The following is a 26,295-nucleotide window of genomic DNA, read 5'->3' on the forward strand; positions in this document are numbered from 1 at the left end:
GCACATCTAAGAACGACGAACATGCGATGAGGCCCGGACTCCCTGCATAATTCAGATGAACCTCACTCTTTCTCTCTCTTTTTTCCCTCTCTCTCTCTCTATATATATTCTAGTTATTTCTCTCCTTCTCCTTCTTTATCTTTCACTCTCTATCTCTGTTTCTCCCCATTTCCCTCTCCTTCCCTCTCTCTCTCTGTCCCTTTCTCCCCCTCTCCCTCTCTCCTCCCCTCTCTCTCTGTCCTCAGTCTCCTTCACCCCTTTCTCCCTCCCACTCTCCCCTTACTTCTCTCGCACTCTCTTTATGTGGGAGTTCATTCATTGAGTGCTGTCACCTACAGGGAGTAATGAAAACATCGGCACCATTCATGAGCTCTGATTGGGTTTCGGAAAATAAGTAGTCACGGGGTGAGCTAGTCTTCTCTGCCTTGTGGAAACAGCACACCAGGGAACTGTTGCTGTGTTGGGCCAGGTGCTGCTGAGCTGCTTTTCTGTGCTGCTTACCAAGAATAGTCTTACGTTCCAACCAAATATTCAATTAAGGATGAAGCAACTCTGCACTCATTTACAAAATGGTCACTTGAATTCTGTTGTAACAGTTATCGTGGTCTTGTATGAAATATGTGGCCTATTTAATACACGACGACCTCGATATTTCATTGAGGAAAAAAGAGCAAGGTTGAAGTGGACTAATTGGGTGTATTTATAAAAAGTGATGACCTCTTAATACACTCTGAAACACTCACAAGTGTTCTTTCTTCCTATCATCAGTCGATTTCCCCAGAGTGTAAACGGGTGAGACTTCCGTACCCTTCAGGCCCTCCGGTACACCACGCGACACTCTGCCTTACTCTTCGCCAATAAGCTCAGCAGAGAGAAACACACTCACTTTGACATTAACATTTCACTTTTACAGTACCTGGGGTACAGCACACACACAAACACAAACGCACAAACACACATTCACTTATCTCTGCAGAACCTCACTTTGCCCTCCTCCTGATACTTTGAGATACTACCCTATCTGTGCATCAATAAATAGGCTGTTTATAAGCTGTGGATGTTGATTGTCAACCTATTACAAACACACACGTACACACACACGTACACACACACACGTACACACACACGTACACACACACACACACACACACACACACACACACACACACACACACACACACACACACACACACACACACACACACACACACACACACACACACACACACACACACACACACACACACACACACACACACACACACACACACACACACACACACACACACACACAGACAGACAGACAGACACACAGACTTTTTGGATGCTTTATAGCCTCAGGATAGTGAATTAGCCTTCTCCTTGATGTTCATCCCATCCTTACGTTTATCATGTTGTATCAGCAGAAAATCCTAAGTAAACCTTTTAAAAGGCTTCTCCTCTGTAATGCTGTAAATGATCCAAAAGGCCAATGGGTTTATCTTGGTCTTAAAAGCCCAAAGTTGAGATTTTCGGTGCAAAAAAGAAGAGGATAGTCACATTAAACCTGCAGTTGGGCTTGGCGTTTACAGATATGTGAACCATAGAATTTGAATTTATGTTATTGACATTGCAATCCTCATGTCCAAATGTATCATTCACCTTGACCAAATGTATTTAATGTAAACCATACAGAACATTTATGTGGTCCTGATACACACGTGTTACGTGTTGTGTCTCCAGTCTCTAGCTCAGACGTTTCTTGGCTCTGTGGGCTTCACAGTGATGTGTGGGAGGAAGGACTGCCACTGTATCTGTATGTGCATTATTATACCTAGTCAGTCAGAACATTTTATTTGTCACATGCTTTGTAAACAACAGTGAAATGCTTACTTATGGGCCCTTCCCAACAATGCAGAGAGAAAAATACTAAATGAATAGGCCCCTGCCTCCACAGTGCCCTTGCTGAGACAAAGCCACACTACTCCACAAAATAATTTTCCAAAAAGTATCATAATTAACCAGTGTAATCTCTCTTGGATTATTCCCACATAGTGTAGTATTTGACCAGAGCTACTGTATGTAGAAAAGTAATTACTTGAGTAGGGTGTCATTTGAGATGTGCCCCTTGGCACCACTATGCCACCTTCACATGATGTGTTCACAGACCATAGAGGCACACAATGGATGTGGATGCGATAAATATATGCTCGAGGTGGTTGTCTTTTCTGATCAATTAATATTAAAATGACATATTTGTTCAATTATCTTGATTTATTTTTTTACATTTTACATCAGTACTGTTAACAGTGGCGGATTCAGGTATAGGCGACATGGGCGGCATCTTGCCGGGGGACGGTAAGGGGCGCCCGGACAACAAAAACTTGTTATGGGTCACCCAGACATTATTTTTTTATTACTCATATGCACATTATGTCAATGATATCATTTCACCCTGTGGGACTGTGGGTCAATTAAACTTGTTGGAGTGGGCGCCCTGATTCTAGTTTGTGAGCTAGGCAGGCTACAGTCTGGGAAGCTCTCCCACTCAGAAGTACGAGATGGGGAGGGGGGCGGTGGTAGTTTGACCTCAGGTCTCCCCACTGAAAACCTGAGGTAGGGGGAGCGGGGGAATCTATCAAATAGCGCACCTCTAACTTTGTACAGTACTAATGCAATTAGTAAAATCAGTTGCACTACGAAAGGCTACCAAATAAACCACAATTCATTCATAATACTGTGAATATATAGTTTCACAGACATATTGTTGCATTTTTTTCTGGTTTGTGTGAAATTGTTAAGAATAATATAAAACCAATCGAAATTTATGCTATTAGAATTTGTCTTATTCTTCCAGTGATCGTAGCTGAAGCAGAGAGGAGCTTTTCAAAGCTGAAGCTCATCAAATCCTACCTGAGGTCCACCTTGTCACAGGAAAGCCTTAGTGGCCTTGCTGTCATCCGTATTAACCATGCAATTGCTGGGAAAATTATTATGATGATGTAATTGATGACTTTCCATTAAGGAAGGCAAGAAAGGTCAGGGTTTAGATGGCAGTTGTACAATTTAGTTTCTGCGATTCTTGTTTGAAGTGCAATAGTGTAATAATCTTCTTTATAAGTGTGTTATTCTATTTGTGTGTTATAGGATTCGTGCATTTTAGTTTTTTTTGTGTTTTTTGTTAGCAATGGTGTAATAGTGTAATAATTAGATTCTATTTTTATTTGTATTTATATACTACAATTTGTTTCTATTTGTCTTTGTTACTTATTTTTGAATATATTTTTGTATTTATATAGTTTTAAATGTTACGATTATTTATTGTTGTTCCAAATGTCTGAACAAAAATGACAGTTGGTGCAGAATGGTGCTTCTTTTGGGGGGGGGGCTGAAGCGGGGGTTCGCCCAGGGAGCTGTACAAGCTAGAACCGCCACTGACTGTTAATTTAAATAGTTATCTTTCATTGATGTCACCTCTAAGGGAATAATAATTTATTTAGAGGGAAAACCTGACGTCAAACGACATTCGTTTTCTCAGCAAACGCAAAATCCCAGGTATGTTTGACTCATCAGCCTTGCCGTAGTTTGGAGTCCGGAAACATCACGAACTGGAAACGCAAAAAGTTTTTCAACAAACAAGAGTAAGCAACTCAATATTAATCTTTCGTTTTATCATCGCTAGTTATTTGTGAATATCTTTAATGATTTGAAGTAGTTTTACTGTGATGTCTCTGGAATTGTGGGAGATGTCATCACTTATTCAACCTTACGCCGCGTAACTAGGTAGCCATTGTTGTGCTATGTGGCATTCTTGTGCTATTGACAGCAGCACCTAGCAAGCTAGCTAACTGTCTCTAATCTTCTGTCAATAGCAACAGTGTCCGTGTTTGTTTACTTGCTGGTCATCCAGCCAACATATGACAGCTAAATTAGGAGGATTATTGTGTTTATGATAATTCATGTACACATTTTTTACATTCCCAAAATATGTTCTCCTTTCACAGTGGCTGAATAGCCTATTTCATCTGGATCTCATCCATAATGTTGCCTAAATTCAAGTGTCCCAGTCCACTACAAAACCTACACAAGCTTGCTACTGTCAGTGTTATATCTGATCATTGAATCATGAGTCCCCCAGTTGACTGTTCAGGAGGATCTGTTACTGCCTCAGCCACTGTCTCTACACAGCCATGTCACGCCTGGAGCCGGAGGAGGAGAGTGGGCCTGGGCACGAGCCCAGCAGGGAGGTGGACATGTGGTCGTCAGTGCGTTGCCTTGGTTACCTGTCCAGTTTCAACCTGATGGTGGCGGTATGCCTGGGCCTGTATGTGCGCTGGGAGCAGACAGACGAGCCCATGATCCTTGTCATCTTCATCCTGGGTCTCTTCGTCCTGGGCATCGCCAGCATCCTTTACTACTACTTCTCCATGGAGTCAGCCAGTCTCAGCCTCTTCCACCTGTGGTTTGGCTTCCTTCTGGGCCTCCTGTGCTTCCTCAATAGTCCCTCGCTGGAGGAGAATGTGAAGGAGCAGGCTACTAACTACCTGCTGCTGGCTAGTGTGGCTTTGAGGACGGTGTGGGCCTTAACTGATAGGATAATGGGCTGCGTTCACTATAAACCCACCTTGCTCTTGTCCGAGGAGCTCCTAGAACTCCTGGGCTTTGGAATTGCCAGCACCACCATGCTGATGCACAAATCTATTGCCCTCATTGCCCTAGTGGTGGCGCTGGGGGCTCTGATCGTGAGCCTACGTGTTAAATCCCTCCTAGCCCTGCCCAACTTGGCCTGCTTTGCCCTGGTCACCTCTCTGCTGTTCTTCAAGGCCGTGGGGATAACCACCAATCCCTTCGCCCTGGGCTGCTACCTGGGCCGTCTGATATGTGACCCCCTCTTGGACGTCTACTTCAGCAGCCTGGGGGCCACCGAGCGCTGGCTGCCCCTGCTTTCCTGGGGACGTGTCTGGCGTCGACTCTCCCTGCTCCCTCTAGGCCTTGTGGAGATAGCCTTCTTCATCCTAGCCGCTCTAAAGATGAGCCATCTAGAACTGTGGTACCTGGTGATCCCTGGATTCTGTGTGTTTGGCCTGTTTTGGACAGTCTGCCATGTGGTGCTGGTGATCACACTATGGGGCTTCCACACCAAGCTGAGTGAATGTCAGAAGGCGTGCTCGATCCAGCAGTCAGACACACGCAGCCTGGACCGGGTCATGGCCTCGCGGGGGATGAGACACTTCTGCCTGATCTCTGAACGCCTGGTCTTCTTCAGCCTGGTGTCCACAGCCATACTGGCAGCTGTGTCCTGGCAGGTAAGATGCTACATAGTGGTAAATGGTGAATTGGCAGGGTAATACAGTGCCTTGCAAAAGTATTCATCCCCCTTGGTGTTTTTCATATTTTGTTGCATTACAACCTGACCTGTAATTTAAATGGATTTTTATTTAATGTCATGGAAATACACAAAATAGCCTAAATTGGTGAAGTGAAATGAAAAAAATAACTTGTTTCAAAAAAATTCTTAAAAATAAAAAACAGAAAAGTGATGTTTGCATATGAATTCACTCCCTTTGCTAAGAAAGCCCCTAAATAAGATATGGTGCAACCAATTACCTTCAGAAGTCACATAATTAGTTAAAGTCCACCTGTGTGCAATCTAAGTGCCACATGATCTGTCACATGATCTCAGTATACACAGTGAGGGAAAAAAGTATTTGATCCCCTGCTGATTTTGTACGTTTGGCCACTGACAAAGAAATTATCAGTCTAATTTTAATGGTAGGTTTATTTAAACAGTGAGAGACAGAATAACAACAAAACAATCCAGAAAAACGCATGTCAAAAATGTTATAAATTGATTTGCATTTTAATGAGGGAAATAAGTATTTGACCCCTCTACAAAACATGACTTAGTGGCAAAACCCTTGTTGGCAATCACAGTGGTCAGACGTTTCTTGTAGTTGGCCACCAGGTTTGCACACATCTCAGGAGGGATTTTGTCCCACACCTCTTTGCAGATCTTCTTCAAGTCATTAAGGTTTCTAGGCTGACTTTTGGCAACTCGAACCTTCAGCTCCCTCCACAGTTTTTCTGTGGGATTAAGGTCTGGAGACTGGATAGGCCACTCCAGGACCTTAATGTGCTTCTTCTTGAGCCACTCCTTTGTTCCCTTCGCCGTGTGTTTTGGGTCATTGTCATGCTGGAATACCCATCCACAACCCATTTTCAATTCCCTGGCTGAGGGAAGGAGGTTCTCACCCAAGATTTGATGGTACATGGCCCTGTCCATCGTCCCTTTGATGCGGTGAAGTTGTCCTGTCCCCTTAGCAGAAAAATACCTCCAAAGCATAATGTTTCCACCTCCATGTTTGACGGTGGGGATGGTGTTCTTGGGGTCATAGACAGCATTCCTCCTCCCCCAAACACGGCGAGTTGAGTTGATGCCAAAGAGCTCCATTTTGGTCTCATCTGACCACAACACTTTCACCCAGTTGTCCTCTGAATCATTCAGATGTTCATTGGCAAACTTCAGATGGGCATGTATATGTGTTTTCTTGAGCAGGGGGACCTTGCGGGCGCTGCAGGATGTTTTCTTGATGACTATGATCCCAGCTGCCTTGAGATCATTGACAAGATGATCCCGTGTAGTTATGAGCTGATTCCTCACCGTTCTCATGATCATTGCAACTCCACGAGGTGAGGTCTTGCATGTAGCCCCAGGCTGAGGGAGATTGACAGTTATTTTGTGTTTCTTCCATTTGCAAATAATCTCACCAACTGTTGTCACATTCTCACCAAGCCATTTGGCGATGGTCTTGTAGCCCATTCCAGCCTTGTGTAGGTCTACAATCTTGTCCCTGACATCCTTGGAGAGCTCCTTGATCTTGGCCATGGTGGAGAGTTTGGAATCTGATTGATTGCTTCTGAGGACAGGTGTCTTTTTTATACAGGTAACAAGCAGAGATTAGGAGCATTCCCTTTAAGGGGGGTGAATACTTTCGCATATTACCTGTTTAAAAGACACCTGGGAGCCAGAAATCTTTCTGATTGAGAGGGGGTCAAATACTTATTTCCCTCATTGAAATGCAAATCTATTTTGACATGCGTTTTTTTGTTTTGTTATTCTGTCTCTCACTGTTCAAATAAACCTACCATTAAAATTATAGACAGATTATTTCTTTGTCAGTGGGCAAACGTACAAAATCAGCAGGGGATCAAATACTTTTTTCCTTCACTGTATACACCTTTTCTGAAAGGCCTCAGAGTCTGCAACACCACTAAGCAAGGGGCACCACCAAGCAAGCGGCACCATGAAGGCCAAGGAGCTTTCCAAACAGGTCAGGGACAGAGTTGTGGAGAAGTACATATCAGGGTTTGGTTATAAACATCCCACAGAGCACCATTAAATCCATTATTTAATGATTGCTGTACACCAGCGGACCCCATCCATCTTGAAGGAGCTGGAGCAGTTTTGCCTTGAAGAATGGTCAAAAATCCCAGTGGCTAGATGTGCCAAGCTTATAGAGACATACCCAAACTTATAGAGACATACCCCAATAGACTTGCAGCTGTAATTTGCTGCAAAAGGTGGCCCTACAAAGTATTGGCTTTGGGGGTAGAATAGTTATGCACCCTCAAGTTTTCTGTTTTTCTGTCTTATTTCTTGTTTGTTTCACAATAAAAAATATTTTGCAACTTCAAAGTGGTCGGAATGTTGTTTAAATCAAATGACACAAACTATCTATTTTAATTCCAGATTGTTAGGCAACAAAATATGAAAAATGTGAAGGGTGTGAACACTTTCGCAAGCCACTGTATATGTTAAACTAATATGTTAAACTAATGAATGAAAAGATGGATTGATAAATCAGTTGGTTTATTGATCAGCTGATTGATCGATTGAGTGATTGATCTGAGCTTTTCATTTATTTGGGTTTTTCCTCATTGAGAGGATTTTAATTATCTTATTAGAGACAGACCTGACCATGATAGCTGCATAGCCTAGTAACAAAGCAAGACGAGTGGCATCATCAACATTGAAACATCAAGCGTCACGTCATAAGCCCCAGAGACTGACGCTTGCTAGAGGCCTGGCATGCATTCACAAGACAGTCCCAAGCTGGAAAGGAGAGCTGCTTCTGCTCTCAACCATGACCAAGTTAATTAGCACTTTAATATGCCTATCTCCTTACATAAAGAGCCATACATTATTTAGCTTTACTCGGTAATATGCTATTAGCATAACAGGCTACACTGTAGCAACTATTTGTCACATCATATAAGATCTCCAGCCATCTTATACTACTGTACCTGTTAACTTCCAGTTATTGCGATAATGCTAGGCAAGTAGCATCATCATTGGCTTCGCAAAAAAAATAAATCCTTTATACTGCACGCAGAGACATTAACATGCTATCCATGAGTTTGTCTGGGTAGGTAGAAAACAAATTGTCAGAATCTCGCTATATCCCTTTAAGCTATGACCCACCATTTATTTGAATCATGAGCAAAAACTGTTGGTTTTCTACCTAAAGTTGCAATGGGTCCCCCTGTGTTTTATATATTTCCACACTATGAGGTTGGAATAATACTGCGAAATTGTGAAAATGATAATGCCCTTTTTAGTGCCCTCAGACGAACCATCAGAGACAAAGCTTCACTTCAGGATTAAGATTGAATCCTACTACACCGGCTCTGATGCTTGTCGAATGTGGCAGGGCTTGAAAACTATTACAGGCTACAAAGGAAAACCCAGACACAAGCTGCCTAGTGACGCGAGCCGATCGGACGAGCGAAATGCCTTTTATGCTCGCTTCGAGGCAAGCAACACTGAAGCATGCATGAGAGCACCAGCAGTTCCAGATGACTGTGATAATACTCGCCCTAGCCGACGTGAGCAAGACCTATTAAACAGGTCTGTTATGCAGGTGAATGAGGACCCAAAAGCGACTTAACGGAAACAGAGTCTTTATTCCAGTTTTAAACAAAAGCGATAATCCTGGATATTATCTAGGTAAATGCAAAAACAGGAAAACTGAAATCCACTCGTCAGTAGAGAGGAATGACTGGAGACGCGACCACAGACTGCAGGTCGCTTCGGGAAGGCACCGGCCGTAGCTGACATTGACACCTGCTCACACGCAGCATCTGAAGAAGGTAAAACACGACAGGGCGGAACAAGGACACAGAACAGCGAACATCAAACAATGATCCGACAAGGACAGAAGCGGAAAACAGAGGGAGAAATAGGGACTAATCAGAGGGCAAAATAGGGGACAGGTGTGAAAGAGTAAATGAGGTAGTTAGGAGAATGAGGAACAGCTGGGAGCAGGAACGGAACGATGGAGAGAGAGAGGGAGAGAGGGAGGGGGAGAGAGAGGGATAGAAAGAGGGAAAGAACCTAATAAGACCAGCAGGGGGAAACGAACAGAAGGGAAAGCACAAGGACAAGACAATATATGACAAAACATGACAGTACCCCCCCCACTCACCGAGCGCCTCCTGGCGCACTCGAGGAGGAACCCTGGCGGCAACGGAGGAAATCATAGATCAACAAACGGTCCAGCACGTCCCGAGAAAGAACCCAACTCCTCTCCTCAGGACCGTAACGGGAGACGATGAAGAGGGAATCTAGGGCTATTACTCGTATAAAAATGAGACACGGGTAGAGAACTGTAAGCGTGTGAGCAATCAGGACCAAACAGGCCAGGAGAGTAACAACTAGGGACAGACTGAGACACAGCAAGGCTAAGACCAGGAACAGGAGAGAGGCGGTGGCTGTGGACAGACTGAGACACAGCAAGTGCAGGAGCAGAACCAGGAGAGATGCGGTGGCAGGGGACAGACTGAGACACAGCAAGGGCAGGAGAGATGCGGTGGCTGGGGACAGACTGAGACCCAGCAAGACCAGGAGCAGAAGCAGAAAAAAAATTTACCGGACTTATTCTGCGCGCAGTCCGAACAAGCAGCCACGAAACGGCGCGTGTCACGCTCCTGAGTAGGCCACCAAAACCGCTGGCGAATAGAAGCAAGCGTACCCCGAACGCCGGGGTGGCCAGCTAACTTGGCAGAGTGAGCCCACTGAAGAACAGCCAGACGAGTAGAGACAGGAACGAAAAGAAGGTTACTAGGACAAGCGCGCGGCGACGGAGTGTGAGTGAGTGCTTGCTTGACCTGTCTCTCAATTCCCCAGACATTCAACCCGACAACACGCCCCTCAGGGAGAATCCCCTCGGGATCGGTAGACGCTACAGAAGAACTGAAGAGACGGGATAAAGCATGAGGCTTGGTGTTCTTAGTACCCGGGCGATAAGAAATCACGAACTCGAAACGAGCGAGAAACAACGCCCAACGAGCTTGACGCGCATTGAGTCGTTTGGCAGAACGGATGTACTCAAGGTTCTTTTGGTCAGTCCAAACGACAAAAGGAACGGTCGCCCCCTCCAACCACTGTCGCCATTCGCCTAAGGCTAAACGGATGGCGAGCAGTTCGCGGTTAGCCACATCATAGTTACGTTCCGACGGCGACAGGCGATGAGAAAAATACGCGCAAGGGTGGACCCCATCGTCAGTATGGGAGCGCTGGGACAGAATGGCTCCCACGCCCACCCCCGACGCGTCTACCTCGACAATGAACTGTTTAGTGACGTCAGGTGCAACAAGGATAGGAGCGGATGCAAAACGCTTCTTGAGGAGATCAGTACAACAATCATACGACCGGTGAGGAGGGAGGGAGGTGGCTCTAGACCGACTGAAGACCGTGCGCAGATCATGATATTTCTCCGGCCCTCCTGTCAAATCACCAGGTTCCTCCTGTGAAGAGGGAGCAGAAGAAACAGGAGGAATAGCAGACATTAAACATTTCACATGACAAGAAACGTTCCAGGAAAGGATAGAATTACTAGACCAATCAAAAGAAGGATTATGACACACTAGCCAGGGATGACCCAAAACAACAGGTGTAAAAGGTGAACAAAAAATCAAAAAAGAAATGGTCTCACTATGGTTACCAGATACTGTGAGGGTTAAAGGTAGTGTTTCACATAATATACTGGGGAGAGGACTACCATCCAAGGCGAACATGACCGTGGGCTCCCCTAACTGTCTGAGAGGAATGTCATGTTCCCGAGCCCAGGCTTCGTCCATAAAACAGCCCTCCGCCCCAGAGTCTATTAATGCACTGCAGGAAGCTTCCGGTCCAGCGTAGATGGACCGGCAAGGTAGTACAGGTACTTGACGGAGAGGACAGTGTAGTAGCGCTTATCAGTCGCCCTCCGCTTACTGATGAGCTCTGGCCTTTAACTGGACATGAAACGACAAAATGACCAGCGGAACCGCAATAGAGACAGAGGCGGTTGGTGATTCTCCGTTCCCTCTCCTTAGTCGAGATGCGAATACCCCCCAGCTGCATGGGCTCAACACCTGAGTCAGTGGGGAAAGATGGTAGTGTCGGGGAGAGGGGGGACATAGTTAACGCGAGCTCTCTTCTATGAGCTCGGTGACGAAGATCTACCCGTCGTTCAATGCGAATAGCGAGTTCAATCAAGGAATCCACGCTGGATGGAACCTCCCGGGAGAGAATCTCATCCTTAACCTTAGCGTGGAGTCCCTCCAGAAAACGAGCGAGCAACGCCTGCTCGTTCCAGTTACTGGAGGCAGCAAGAGTGCGAAACTCTATAGAGTAATCCGTTATGGATCGATTACCTTGACATAGGGAAGACAGGGACCAGGAAGCCTCTTTCCCAAAAACAGAACGATCAAAAACCCGTATCATCTCCTCTTTAAAGTTCAGATAATCGTTAGTACACTCAGCCCTTGCCTCCCAGATAGCTGTGCCCCACTCCCGAGCCCGACCAGTAAGGAGTGATATGACGAAGGCGATCCGAGCTCTCTCTCTTGAGTATGTGTTGGGCTGGAGAGAGAACACAATATCACACTGGGTGAGAAAGGAGCGGCACTCAGTGGGCTGCCCAGAGTAACATGGTGGGTTATTAATCCTAGGTTCCGGAGACTCGGAAGACCAGGAAGTAGCTGGTGGCACGAGACGAAGACTCTGAAACTGTCCTGAGAGGTCGGAAACCTGAGCGGCCAGGGTCTCAACGGCATGACGAGCAGCAGACAATTCCTGCTCGTGTCTGCCGAGCATTGCTCCCTGGAACTCGACAGTAGAGTAGAGAGAATCCGTAGTCGCTGGGTCCATTCTTGGTCGGATCATTCTGTTATGCAGGTGAATGAGGACCCAAAAGCGACTTAACGGAAACAGTCTTTATTCCAGTTTTAAACAAAAGCGATAATCCTGGATATTATCTAGGTAAATGCAAAAACAGGAAAACTGAAATCCACTCGTCAGTAGAGAGGAATGACTGGAGACGCGACCACAGACTGCAGGTCGCTTCGGGAAGGCACCGGCCGTAGCTGACATTGACACCTGCTCACACGCAGCATCTGAAGAAGGTAAAACACGACAGGGCGGAACAAGGACACAGAACAGCGAACATCAAACAATGATCCGACAAGGACAGAAGCGGAAAACAGAGGGAGAAATAGGGACTCTAATCAGAGGGCAAAATAGGGGACAGGTGTGAAAGAGTAAATGAGGTAGTTAGGAGAATGAGGAACAGCTGGGAGCAGGAACGGAACGATAGAGAGAGAGAGAGAGGGAGAGAGGGAGGGGGAGAGAGAGGGATAGAAAGAGGGAAAGAACCTAATAAGACCAGCAGGGGGAAACGAACAGAAGGGAAAGCACAAGGACAAGACAATATATGACAAAACATGACAAGGTCAACATTCACAAAGCCGCTGGCCCAGAAGAATGTATTCAAAGCATGCCTTTTCAACCTCTCCCAGACCGAGTCTGTAACCTACATGTTGAAAGCAGACCACCATAGTCCCCATGCCCAAGAAAGCAAAGGTAACCTGCCTAAGTGATTACCGCACCATAGCACTCATGTCGGTAGCCATGAAGTGCTTTGAAAGGTCGGTCATGGCTCACATCAACATCATCATCCCGGATACCCTAACCCACTCCAATTTGCATACCGCCCCAACAGTTCCAAAGATGACGCAATCTCTATCGCACTCCACACTGCCCTTTCCCATTTGGACAAAAGGAACGCCTATATGGGAATGCTGGTCATTGACTACAGCTCAGTGTTCAACACCATAGTGCCCACAAAGCTCATCAGTAAGCTAAGGACCCTGGGACTAAACACCTCCCTCTGCAACTGGATCCTGGACTTCGTGACGTACCACCCCCAGGTGGTAAGGGTAGGCAACAACAGGTCTGCCACGCTGATCCTCAACACTGGGGTCCCTCAGGGGTGTGTGCTTAGTCCCCTCCTGTACTCCCTGTTCACCCACGACTGCGTGGCCAAACACGACTCCAACACCATCATTAAGTTTGCTGATGACACAACAGTGGTAGGTAGGCCTGATCACCGACAACGATGAGACCTGGCAGTGTGGTGTCAGGACAACAATCTCTCCCTCAATGTGATCAAGACAAAGGAGCTGATCGTGGACTATAGGAAATGGCGGGCTGAACAGGCCCCCTTTAACATCGAGGGGGCTGTAGTGGAGCGGGTCGAGAGTTTCAAGTTCCATGGTGTTCACATCACCAACGAATTGTCGTGGTCCAAACACACCAAGGCAGTCGTGAAGAGGGCACGACAACACCGTTCCCCCCTCTAGAAGACTGAAAGGATTTTACATGGGTCCCCAGATCCTCAAAAAGTTATACAGCCGCACTATCAAGAGCATCCTTACCAGTTGCGTCACCGCCTGGCATGGCAGCTGCTCGGCATCTGACCATAAGGCGCTACAGAGGGTAGTGCGTGAGGGTAGTGCGTACGGCCCAGTACACCACTGGGGCCAAGCTTCCTGCCCTCCAGGACCTATATACTAGGCGGTGTCAGAGGAAAGCCCCAAAAATTGTCTTAGACTGTTTTCTCTGCTACCGCACGGCAAGCTGCTACTCGCTGTTTATTATCTATGCATAGTCATTCCCACCCTACCAACATGTACATATTACCTCAACTAACCTGTACCCCTGCACATTGACTCGGTACTGGTACCCCCCTTTTATACAGCCTCGTTATTGTTACTTTTTAATAATTTTTTACTTTAGTTTATTTGGTAAATATTTTCTTAACTCTTTCTTGAACTGCACTGTTGGTTAAGGACTTGAAAGTAAGTATTTCACAGTAAGGACTACACCTGTTGTATTTGGCACATGTGACAAATAAAGTTTGACTTGAAAAGGCCACCTGAAATTTCTGCCTGTTTTGGTGGGATGGAGATTTGGCCTGACTGTTGACATCAGACGGTAAATTAGTAAATAGACTAATAAGAAACCGTTCCAAATCTCTCAGCTAGTTTCAATTTTCCCCTCCCTACTCAGCCCACTCCCAGACAATCCGAGCAAAATTCTTGCTTGAGAAATTGCTGTTTGCGAAGAAGCTTTTTTGTCGTTGTTATTTTTGACCATTTTAATTTAAATCAATCAAGGTACTTAATTTTTACTCAAATTATTTGATATTGGGATAGAAACTACCTTTAATAAGTACACGCGACCTGTAAAATGTATAAAAGGCAATGGCAATATGAGCAGGAACAGCAGCATCTTGTGGACAAAACCTGGTACTCTCACACTAATTTATGGGGAGAAAAAGCTTCATAATAATTGTCAAACATAGAGAACTGATACTGTATACTGGCGGTTGGAGTGAGCTTGGTTTGGGTGGGGTACATTTATATTTCTTAGTCACCAAAGTACTGTAGCATTTCTTTAAGCAATAATACTTACCCACCCACACACTCAACATAGTAAAATATACAATTCGGTGTCCGTGTTACCAAACATGTAGGCCTAGCTATAGCCTTTTATTTTTATAATAAAAGGGCTTGAAGGCTGGGATGGCATAAGAGCTTCCGTGTTGCTATGTCAAATCAGGACTGAGGAGATGATGATGGACCAGCTGTGAGGCCTTGGGCAGTCGGAGCTGAATTTAACAAGAGGTCTGCCTCCATCCAAAACTGACGAGCTAATAATGAAGCAGGGAGCTCTGAAGTGATGTGGTAACCTTGCTGGTGTCTCGCTAATTGGACAAGTCAGATTGAGGAAAGAGTTAATAAGGATTTTAATTGCAAAGGTGAATGTAACACAAGTGTAATTGAGGAAACCCAAGGCTACATGGAAATCGTCATGGCAACATCATAAAATAATTTAGATGCCTATTGTTTCTGTGTAATTTGTTTATTTACTGAATTTTAACAGCTTGGTGAATTTGTATAACAGAGTCCATTGGGTAGGCCTATAAATGTAGCCTTGGAATTCACTTGGACTATCTTTGAAAAAGCTTCATTCTCACTCATTCCCACAGCTTCACTTGAGTGTCTTTGAAGGGTGTTTTGAGCTGAAGCCTTGTGATGGAATTGTTTTATGTCTGTATCTAAATAGCTCAATTCTCTTGTTTCAAAACATTTGTAAAAATCTGGGGGAGAAAAAATGAAATGCTCTCTTGTGTTGCAGCCCTCAAATGGTGTGTTCATGAGTGTGTTCCTGGTGGTTCTCCCTCTGGAGTCTCTGGCCCACGGGCTCTTCCATGAGCTGGGCAGCTGCCTGGGGGGCACATGTGTGGGCTACGCTCTCGTCGTCCCTACCAGCTACAGCAGGTATTTAACTGTACACACGCACATATAAAGTCTACGTAGACACATGTACACTGAACTCACACACACACACACACCAGGGTCTCCGTTAGCCGGTAATAGCCAGCTTTTGGCAAAAACAAATACATTTGCAAATACATGCTTATCGGTCTATAAGTTAATGTGCAAAATGTTGTGGAATTAAATTGTTGCGTATGTATCTTCGTTAGTCGTTATGTTTATCACACGCTCACAGCATACAGATACAGAGCATATGAGCGGAAAATTTGTCACACAGCTAGAGGTCGACTTCAAGTTTTTATAACAATTGGTAATCTGTATTTTTGGACGCTGATTATGGCCGATTACATTGCATTCCACGAGGAAACTGCGTGGCAGGCTGACCACCTGTTACGCGAGTGCAGCAATGAGCCAAGGTAAGTTGCTAGCTAGCATTAAACTTAATCTTATAAAAAGCAATCAATCTTCACATAATCACTAGTTAACTACACATGGTTGATGATATCACTAGGTTAACTAGCTTGTCCTGCTTTGCATGTAATCAATGCGGTGCCTGTTAATTTTGTCATCGAATCAGCCTACTTCACCAAACGAGGGATGATTTAACAAAAGCGCATTCGCGAAAAAAACACAATCGTTGTACGAATGTACCTAACCATGAACATCAATGCCTTTCTTAAAATCATTACACAGAAGTATATTTTTTTGAACCTGCATATTTAGTTAAAATAAATTCATGTTAGCAGGCAATATTAACTAGGGAAATTGTGTCACTTCTCTTGCATTCATTGCACACAGAGTCAGGGTATATGCAACAGTTTGGGCCGCCTGGCTCGTTGCAAACTAATTTGCCAGAATTTTACGTAATTATGACATGACATTACGTAAAATTCTGATTAGGCTGGCAATACTAAAGTGCCTATTTGAACATCCAATAGTCAAAGGTATATGAAATACAAATGGTACAGAGAGAAATAGTCGACGCGTCATAATTCCTATAATAACTACAACCTAAAACTTCTTAACTGGGAATATTGAAGAATTGGGAGTATTGAACCACCAGCTTTCATGTGTTCTCATGTTCTGAGTGTAAAAGTATAGCTTCCGTCCCTCTCCTGGCTCCAACCTGGGCTCCTCTGCACACATCAACCACAGTCACTCACGAAGCATCGTTACCCATCGCGCCACAAAAGCCGCGGCCCTTGCAGAGCAAGGGGAACCACTACTTCAAGGTCTCAGAGCGAATGACGTCACCGATCGAAACACTATTAGCGCGCACCACCGCTAACTAGCTAGCCATTTCACATCGGTCACATGAGCAAGGAACTTAAACGTTAGCTTTTTTTGCACTTTTACACTTTTACTTTGCACTTTTACTTTCTTTGTGTTTTTGCATTATTTATACCAAATTGAGCATGTTTCATTATTTATTTGAGACTAAGTAGATGTTATTTATGTATTATATTAAGTTACAAATTAAAGTGTTCATTCAGTATTGCTGAAATTGTCATTATTACAAATATACAAAAATGGTCAGATTAATCGGTATCGGCTTGTTTTGGTCCTCCAATAATCGGTATTGTTGAAAAATCATGGTCAACCTCTACACACAGCGCGAGAACCGCTGTTACAGCTTCTCAAACAGCTCATTTGTTGCTGCTGGAGTGAAACTTGCTTTTATAAGCCCAATCATTGCGTACCAATTCTAAATGCAATTGCGTATTAAACTGTTTTGATGGCCATGATTAAAATTTACATTTACATTTACATTTAAGTCATTTAGCAGACGCTCTTATCCAGAGCGACTTACAAATTGGTGCATTCACCTTATGACATCCAGTGGAACAGTCACTTTACAATAGTGCATCTAAAACTTAAGGGGGGGGGTGAGAGGGATTACTTATCCTATCCTAGGTATTCCTTAAAGAGGTGGGGTTTCAGGTGTCTCCGGAAGGTGGTGATTGACTCCGCTGTCCTGGCGTCGTGAGGGAATTTTGAGTTTGTTCCACCATTGGGGAGCCAGAGCAGCCAGAACAGTTTTGACTGAGCTGAGCGGGAACTGTACTTCCTCAGTGGTAGGGAGGCGAGCAGGCCAGAGGTGGATGAACGCAGTGCCCCCTCCCCCCCTTAAAATATTTAGATGCTCTATTGTAAAGTGGTTGTTCCACTGGATGTCATAAGGTGAATGCACCAATTTGTAAGTCGCTCTGGATAAGAGCGTCTGCTAAATGACTTAAATGTAATGTAAATGTAAATCTATCATCCCATAACTGTCCCAGGGTCTGTTTGGAATAGGCTATTTCTTTTTTGAACGACAAACTTGGCCATAAGAATAGGTCAACTTTTCGACTATGGGGGATATTGCATTGATGTAGGCTAGTGATTTTGCTGTTCGTTACTCGTCTTGTTGGCTGATGAAAAGTGAATGTGGCAGTTATTCTTGTCTTAAAAGTGCGCATTGGAATTCGGTAAGAAGGATGCTGTTGTGTCCTCGAGTTGCATGTTCTGTGACGACAAATAATCTAAAGGTGATTTTTGTCAGTGGGTGGACGCCCTAATCAGGTTATGCGCCCAATGCATATATGGGTCCGGTAAATTTCTCAAATGTCTGTTAAATTAAAGTACTGCCGATCAAAAGTCAAGACGCCATATTTTCCTAATGGAAACTCTGACACTCGTACAAAGACCTCACACGCACAGACACACATTCACTTTATTGTTCTCCACAATCATTACTTCCCTGCACCCAAGTAAAAAAAATAATAATTTAATCTTATCTTTACAGCATCCAGAGGGACAGACCATAATTTCAATTCCCTCACTGGACAAACCAAGTGGAAAAATATCCCAATAAACATGGCCCTAATGTTTCCCCCCTTAGGCTGCTCTCTCCCTGGCATACTAAGTGGCTGTGGATGGAAAATGTGTTTATGACCAGGCAGGGCCACTCTCTGTCCAAAATGGCACCCTATCCCTTTGACTAGGACCCATAGTGCACTACTTTTGACTAAAACCCTATGTAGGGAATAGGGTGCCATTTCAGACTCTGCCTCTATGATGTAAAAAGGGCTTTATAAATAAATGCGATTGATTTGATTGATCTCTGTGCTAAGGCAGCTAGCACTTAGCAGTAGCTAGCTCTGTGGTGATTCGGATGCAGGCCCATACATCTGCTCTGTATGCCAGGGCTGTGGATGTAGGCCCATACATCTGCTCTGTATGCCAGGGCTGTGGATGTAGGCCCCAGCGGGAGACCAGAGAGAATGTTGAGAATATAGCAGTGTATTATGTACTGTTTGATGGGTTCAGATCATGTTTTTACAATGGTGAGTGGCCCCTTGGGAAGATGAGGAGGAGAAGAAGGGAACGGCGAGGGACAGAGAACAAAGGAGAGAAAGTCAGACAGGGACAAAGTGAGAGAGGGTGCAGGGGAGAGAGAGCGAGAGACAGGCTTTTAGAGAGGGAGGACAGAGGGAAGGAGATAGCAGGAGACTAATATGTTCCCATCTTTGTATAGATAAGGCCAGGTAAGTGAAACAAATCTGTCACGTCAGCCTCAAACAGCCACGTTATCCACTGTCCCCAGTCATCTCAATACAACTACTCAGTCAAAATCTACTCATTATTTAAACAGAACTCTCTCCAATCTATCCAGCCCAAAGTCTCTCTCATGATCATAATAACTCTGCTTTAAGATGAGATGCTTGGAGTTATGTAGATGTCTCTATGATTGAGTGGAGAAAGTCGTGAGTAATGCCAGGCACAGGGACAGAGATAAAGAGTGAGTGGGGCTATGTTGAGTGACGGAGACTGGGGCAGCCTTGACTCCTGCCCTCGTGCCTGGTGCTGTGGGATGGAGAGAAAGAGGTGTGCCGGATCAAACAGGCGGCTCTGTCTTAACCTCCGAATCTTGTTGTTGGGTCAGGACTCATCTCCATCGTTATTCTCGCTCATCTTAGCCTCACTCACACACACACACATATTCATATTATCTCATATTACATCTCTACTGTACTGCCAGTGCCTTCACCTCTCTTTCACCTCTATTCCTTTTCATTCTCTACATTCTCCTCGTCTTCCTCTTCAATTCCGCTCTCAGTCTCCACTTGCCATTCTCTCCTCATATTCATTCTCGTTCTCTCCTTTCCTCCACCCACCCACCCTCTCCTTTCCCTCCACAGCCCAGACGGCCAGCCCACCCTCCTACCTCCGGACCAGGTGCAGGAGCTGAACGTGCGCTCCACGGGCATGTTGAACAGCGTGCAGCACCTCTTCTCCCACCACATGATCAAAACGTTTGGCTGTGACTACTCCACCAGCGGGGTGACTTTGGAGGCCCTGCAGGCTAAACTCAAGGCCTTCCTGGAGCTTCGCACGGCCGACGGGCCCCGCCATGATACATACGTGGTGTTCTACAGCGGGCATACGCAGCGCTCCGGGGCCTGGGCACTGGCAGGTGAGGGTCACCATAGTTTACAGAGGCTGGCTGGCTGGCTGGCTGGCTGGCTGGCTGGCTGGCTGGCTGGCTGGCTGGCTGGCTGGCTGGCTGGCTGGAAACCAGCAGACAAGCTTCTTGCCTCTGCCTCTGTCTCTCATCGTCTATCAGTGTTTATTTTACACCTACTTATTTCCAGACTAGATCAAACATGAATAAAAAAACAAATACAGGATCAAATTAAGGTTATAATGTTTGAATAGAACATGATGATGAGTGTAGAATAGTATATTTTTGTTTTTGACAAACATTTAAAAGTTTTTCATTCGTTTTTGAGAAATGTCTAGAACAACAGCAGTAGTTAGAACAAGTACACAATATATAGTAGTCTGCCAGATACAGTGTGTGCCTGTACTTTTCATTCATCCATGGCGACTTAGTAGAAATGAAGAGTCCAACGTTTTCCCGGTGTGATAACTGAAGTTTGTCTTCAGTGGCTGCCGACACACGCCCACGCTTTATCACTGCATGGTGCAAGACAAGCTCAGTGACAATTAAACATGACTAGACCATTAATGTACTCCCACTCGTAACTTTTCCTTTTCAACATGAACCCAGACCACTTTTACCTTTTGTCTTTAATGTCCATTACTTGCTCACCACCTACCTTAACCACCTACCTACCTTAACCACCTACCTTAATCAAATACATGCAGACAGTCGTCGTGGCTCATCGAGCAGGTCTGCTGTAATAAGTGTAGTTAATTAGTATTATTATTAACCCATTAACCAATTATTATTTAATGGACTGAGGAAGGAATATATTTGTATCATACTGTACATTCTAAGCTATGATTACAGTAACCTTTGTTATCAAACTAGCTACTAAACTCCTAACATGCGGGGTCAATAAAAAAAAAAGTTGCATGTATTGTTTTCCTAAAGATACAGATCCGACTACGGACCAACTAAGTCTTCTAGTAATATGTGTCAAAACATCAACGCGGCCACAGTACATCACACCACTGCTCCCCTGAAACCACTGCTCCCAAATTGTACTTTATAAGCATCAGTGTGTCGCGACCACACAGTATCACTCCTCCTAACCAGTCCCTTTCTGAGCACCTCCCAAACTGTAAAGCAATATCTTGGCACCGTCTACGGGCACCTCTTAATCTTCCTGCCATGGAGCCCACTGCCGTATTAATTCTCATGAAGGATACTGCGTGTCATACCCCGTGTCACAGTGTCTGAGCAGTGGAGGCCGAGTGGAAAACAACCCAGGCCCTGTCTGGCGTTGGAGCTTTACAGAACGGATTGGGAAGAGCGGGGGTGGGGGGTTGTCTCTGGCACTCACACTCAATCACACAGGCTACTCACGTGCACATATACACACTCGTACTCCGCTCACGTTTCTGCCACAGAGGAAGGGTGCCCAAACAGAGAGCAGTCCCTATAACTCAAGATGTAGGTGCCTTTGACTAGGGATAGGCCATACAGGTGTGTAGTTGTCGACGGTACACAGAATAACGATAGAGAGGATTGGACCAATAACTTGACTATTCACATGTTCCTTTTGTTTACATTGTGCATGTTCTGATTTAGAACATATCAGCTGTTCGCAAATGGTTGTTCCTTGTTTGTCCCAGCCTAAGACTAGGGTTGTGTTTATAACAATGTTTTATTTCTCTCTCTACCAGGAGGAGACTCTCTGCGTCTGGAGCAGCTGCTGGAGTGGTGGAAGGAGAAGAACAGCGGCTTCACCTCCCGTCTCATCCTGGTCCTGGACACAGAGAACTCCATGCCCTGGGTAAAGGAGGTCCGCAGGACGGAGGGAGTCTACTTGGCCGTGCAAGGGGCTGGGCTCACCCCCGCTGGTGACATCGAAGGCGGGGTCGCCCCCCGCCTTGGGGACTTCACCTCGGAGTGGGTGGAGTTCAACTGCAACCCGGACAGCACCACCCAGTGGTCGGAGAAGGACAGGGCGGTGGCGGCGGCCTACGGCGTGTCGAAACACTGGAGCGACTACACGCTCCATCTTCCCACAGGGAGCGACGTGGCCGAGCACTGGAAGACCCACTTCCCCCAGGCTACCTATCCTCTGGTACACCTATCCAATTGGTGCTGTGGGCTCAACCTCCTCTGGCTGTGTGGAGTGTGTCTGAGGTGCTTCAGGCGACTCAAACTGGGCTGGTTCCCTCCCAATATACTAGACACGGGACAGGGCATCAAACTGGTCCACTCATAGACTGACTGAGCTGCCTGTCTGCCTGGGAGATCACTTGCCTGACCACTCGTCCTGAATTGAATTCCTCTGCTCTATCAATCGCTACCTACTTTAGTCTGAAGCTGTCATCCTAGAAGTTGACTTCAAAACAAATTCATCAGTGATTGGGTAGATTTGTTATAGACGATCCAATCAGAGAATCGAAGTTGATAACGTCATCGGGTAGTCCGGCTCTGGCCCAACCCATCTGTTTCTGGGGCCAATCAGATTGGTCAGATTGTGTTCGCGTTCTAGAAATCGTCAGGGGGGGAGGCAAATCCAGACTCATCGTGGAGAACAAACATCAGTTGGACGGAGCAATGTGGATGGGTAGCCAGGCAAGGAGACCACAATGGAGTTTCAGCAGGTAGCCTAGCGGTTAAGAGGGTTGGGCCAGTAACCGGAAGGTCGATTGTTCACCTAGTCGGCTCGGGGATTTGAACTATCTTGTCGATGTGGCCTTGAGCAAGGCACTTAACCCTAATTGCTCATGTAAGTTGGTCTGGATAAGAGCGCCTGCTAAGTGGCTAAAATGTAAATGTGTTGACCTATGGTAAGTTATGTGTAGACAATCACCAATAGAATATGTAGTAAAGTACAGTCACCACAATAGGCCTGCTTTCTATGGTAAAGCTATAGACAATCACCGCAATCAGTCTTATTGCCATAGACTTCAACCATGCTAGTGTGGGCCTTGTATCTAAATGGTACAAGTAGACAATCTCCACAATATTCTGTGTATCTATGGTTTACCGACATCCACCCTATGTGCCTTGTGTTACTTTGTGAATTGAACTTTCTCGGGACATTGTGCTTTATTTTGATAGTGTAATATATAATTATTTCATAAGTGTTATTTTCTGGGACGATTTTTGTAAATTGTTTGTCATGTTTAGTTCCCCTTTTGAAACTGATACTATACAGATTTTACCATTAAAATGTCTAGCCAAAGATTTTGGGACAATTTTCAAGAGTTGTGTCTTGCCTTGCATTTGGTGTTGGTTTCTGTTGACTGACTATTTAAAATGATGAGACGAAAGCCTTATTTTAGCACCCAATTCTGTTCCATTAGATGGATCATCACAAATGTGGTTAATTCATTGATTTGTTTTTTTTAAAACATTCATTTTATAAATGTGCTGCATCAGTGTGAGTAGGAGGAGGGAGTGTTGACAATTGGTCAGCCTGACAGGATCCATATAGCTGCAGGGATGTACAGTACACAGCTCCCTGCCTGGCGCCACTTTGCTGGAGTTGTTTTGGAGTCAAATCCACCGTTAAAACAATGACTCACCACATGTAGCCTATCATTGAATCGCTGTGCCCTCATTGGTTGCGATGGCCATGGTGACCCATATTGGCCAACCTTTCTGCTTCATTTGGTGCTCTCTCTCGCTCTTTCGCTGCGATGCTGCCTTTATGATACACTGTGATGTTTATGCTAAAAATGTCCAATTGTATTATTCTACATAGAAATGAAAGCTGAGCTTTTTGTCTCGCTATGTATTTGATGTCCTGATAAGAACCGATGTGATGCCTTATCTCAGATTATGCTGGAATAATAAAGTGAATATGTAAAACGTTGCCTTTTGTAAAAAAAAAAAATAAAATGTAAAGCCTGTGCAGCTGCGCAACATTCTGGTATTTACCTGGGCATTGAAATGGGAAGTTTACCTCAGAGATGAAAGGAGTCTGTCGGTTTAGTTTGGAAAGCATGTTCAATGGTTTAAATTGGGCCCAGTCGCCTCTACATAATTGCTTGTCTCTTAGTTGTGGTTTGATAGGATGTGTAGAGAGAGAGAGGAAACATTAAAAAGCAAGAGTGGGAAAGATGAATCATGAAATGGGGCATAAGAGAGAGGACATGACCCAGAGGTGTCCCTAGCCATCCGTTCCAATTCCAGACATTAAAACGACATGGTTTACAGACATTGAGCAAATACGGGGCCTTGGTGTAGATGTGTTATTGTTGGCAGCAAATATTGGGTTTGGGAACGTAGAAGTCCGGACAGATGTAGGAATAATTGTCCTGCGCTGCTGTAAAAAGCTGTCAGTTCTCTCTCTCACTGGGGAGTCTAGCTGGACACAAAGCTTTCGCTTCAGCTTAGTCGCCCTTTTCCTCAACATGTTTGGTGGAAATTCAACACCAGGGACATCTTAAGTCAATATTAAATGAATCACTCTTTAACACACGTACAAAGTACAAGTCTGCCACAAGCTCTGTCAGGGTGGTCCCCTCGGCCCTCATAGGCATGGTTCATAGGGTTGGTTCTTGCAGGTGACTGGCTGTTAATCGCTCGTTGCTCAGATTCTCTAGAAACTATCTTAACTTCCAGATCATATTCTGGGCATTCTGCCCATAGGTCTGTAGAGGTCACAGTCACCTGCACGAACCAAGAGGGAGTGAGAGAAGATACATACCGTGTACAATTCAAGGCTATGTCTTCAGGACATAAAATGTTCCCTTGCAATGTCTCCCAAGGTAGAGCTGCTTTCGATGGTCACACTTGATGCGTTTTATTGGTTTCATGGAGCAGGTCAGTGAACCGCGGCATGGTGCCTGGAAGATCCTATTAGACTAGAGAGAGGAAGGGATGAAACAATGTTGATAAGTTTTGGGATGAATAGAGAGAACTCCAGTGTCAGCTTTGCTGCTTTCATACAGGCCTGCATCCTCATACAGGCCTGGTCTCTGTCTGGTCTTTCTATTGGCCAGGGCTGAAATAGAGTGCTGTTATTGGGTAAGGTCAGTGATTCATGTATACAGGAGGAATCATTTATTGGAATATTAGATTCAAGGCTGGATTAATCTCCTAAACTGGATTCGGTAATAAAAGAGCCAGTCTCTCTCTCGCTGCAGCCCACATCAATGGTCTCTCTTTCGCTTGCTTGCTCTTCACTCTCTCTGCAGCCCACATCAATGTGCTGAGTCAGAGCCTGCCACTTACTCACACACTGACAGTAGGACTACCCATCATGCTTCAATCAGAAGCTGTGCTTCATCTGTACTGAGTGGGCAATTTGGGCCCGTCAGAAAATGTTTCCCTAGTATAGGAAAAATGATGTGCGTGAGTGTTATCCAGACTGTATTTGAGCATTACTTAGCTGTCTATCGTGCTTTTGTAACCGTGAATTAAGTCACTTGAAAGAAGTGTGCTTGAAAGAACCGAAACATTGACATAGCCCACAGTAGGAGGCCATGGGTAGAAAATCTTCTAGAGATCTTATTTCACTGCTAGACAACACACCAATATGAAATGATTCACTGTCTTCATTTAACCATGTCTCCACATTAAGGTAAGCACACATCATTATTCCTAGTCTCATTCATTTGTTCCAAGCTTTTGTATTGTTGCAATATGAACCATCATGCCAGTACTGTATGACTAGGAGCTCATTCCACTCATTCCTATTCAGAGGTATGGTCTATTCTCCTGTGTGTCCTTCAGGCCTTTTTAAGTGTGCTGCTCACAGTCATTCAGCATCTGCTCGTTGCGAGGGAAATCTACTGTAGATGTATGAATACAGAATTCCTCTCTTCTCTTCTCTCTGGCTGTAAATGGGCCTGACCAGCTGCTGGAGTAATGGGATGAGATTATTGATTCATTCGATGCAGGACCGCTTTCCCACCCAAAAAAGACAGTTGATATTGCTGTGACATTGAAATGTCAGAGGCATTATCTCTAATCACAAGAGGTGGCCACTTAACCACTGAACGCTTTCCTCTCCACATTATTATTTTATTTTAAAGGCGGCTGCCAAATACAAAACCTTCCATCCAGCTCACTTGTCCTTCCTTCATCCAGCAAGGAAATTAAATAAACTAGCTACCTTTTAGGTCTTTTGAAGTAAAAAGGTCTTTCTCTGTCCTTCCATCGATCTGTCTGTCTGTCTCCTTCATACTATTGAAGGGAGGACATCATTGATTTAAATCTCTAAATCAAAGTATAGC

At 45.0% G+C, this 26,295-nt stretch overlaps 1 protein-coding gene across 1 annotated transcript; it reads left to right on the plus strand.

Moving 5' to 3' along the window:
* The first annotated feature begins 3,463 nt into the window (after positions 1-3,463).
* LOC124014235 (transmembrane protein 168-A-like) lies at positions 3,464-23,958 on the plus strand. Its single transcript, XM_046329037.1, has 5 exons — positions 3,464-3,620; positions 3,984-5,285; positions 15,503-15,645; positions 19,824-20,098; positions 21,778-23,958. Exons 2-5 carry the CDS (start codon positions 4,170-4,172, stop codon positions 22,323-22,325), a joined length of 2,082 nt encoding a protein of 693 aa, XP_046184993.1. The 5' UTR covers positions 3,464-3,620; positions 3,984-4,169; the 3' UTR covers positions 22,326-23,958.
* Positions 23,959-26,295: the final 2,337 nt, after the last annotated feature.

Source organism: Oncorhynchus gorbuscha, linkage group LG25 (assembly GCF_021184085.1).
Source record: "Oncorhynchus gorbuscha isolate QuinsamMale2020 ecotype Even-year linkage group LG25, OgorEven_v1.0, whole genome shotgun sequence".
In the NCBI taxonomy this organism is placed as follows: domain Eukaryota; kingdom Metazoa; phylum Chordata; class Actinopteri; order Salmoniformes; family Salmonidae; genus Oncorhynchus; species Oncorhynchus gorbuscha.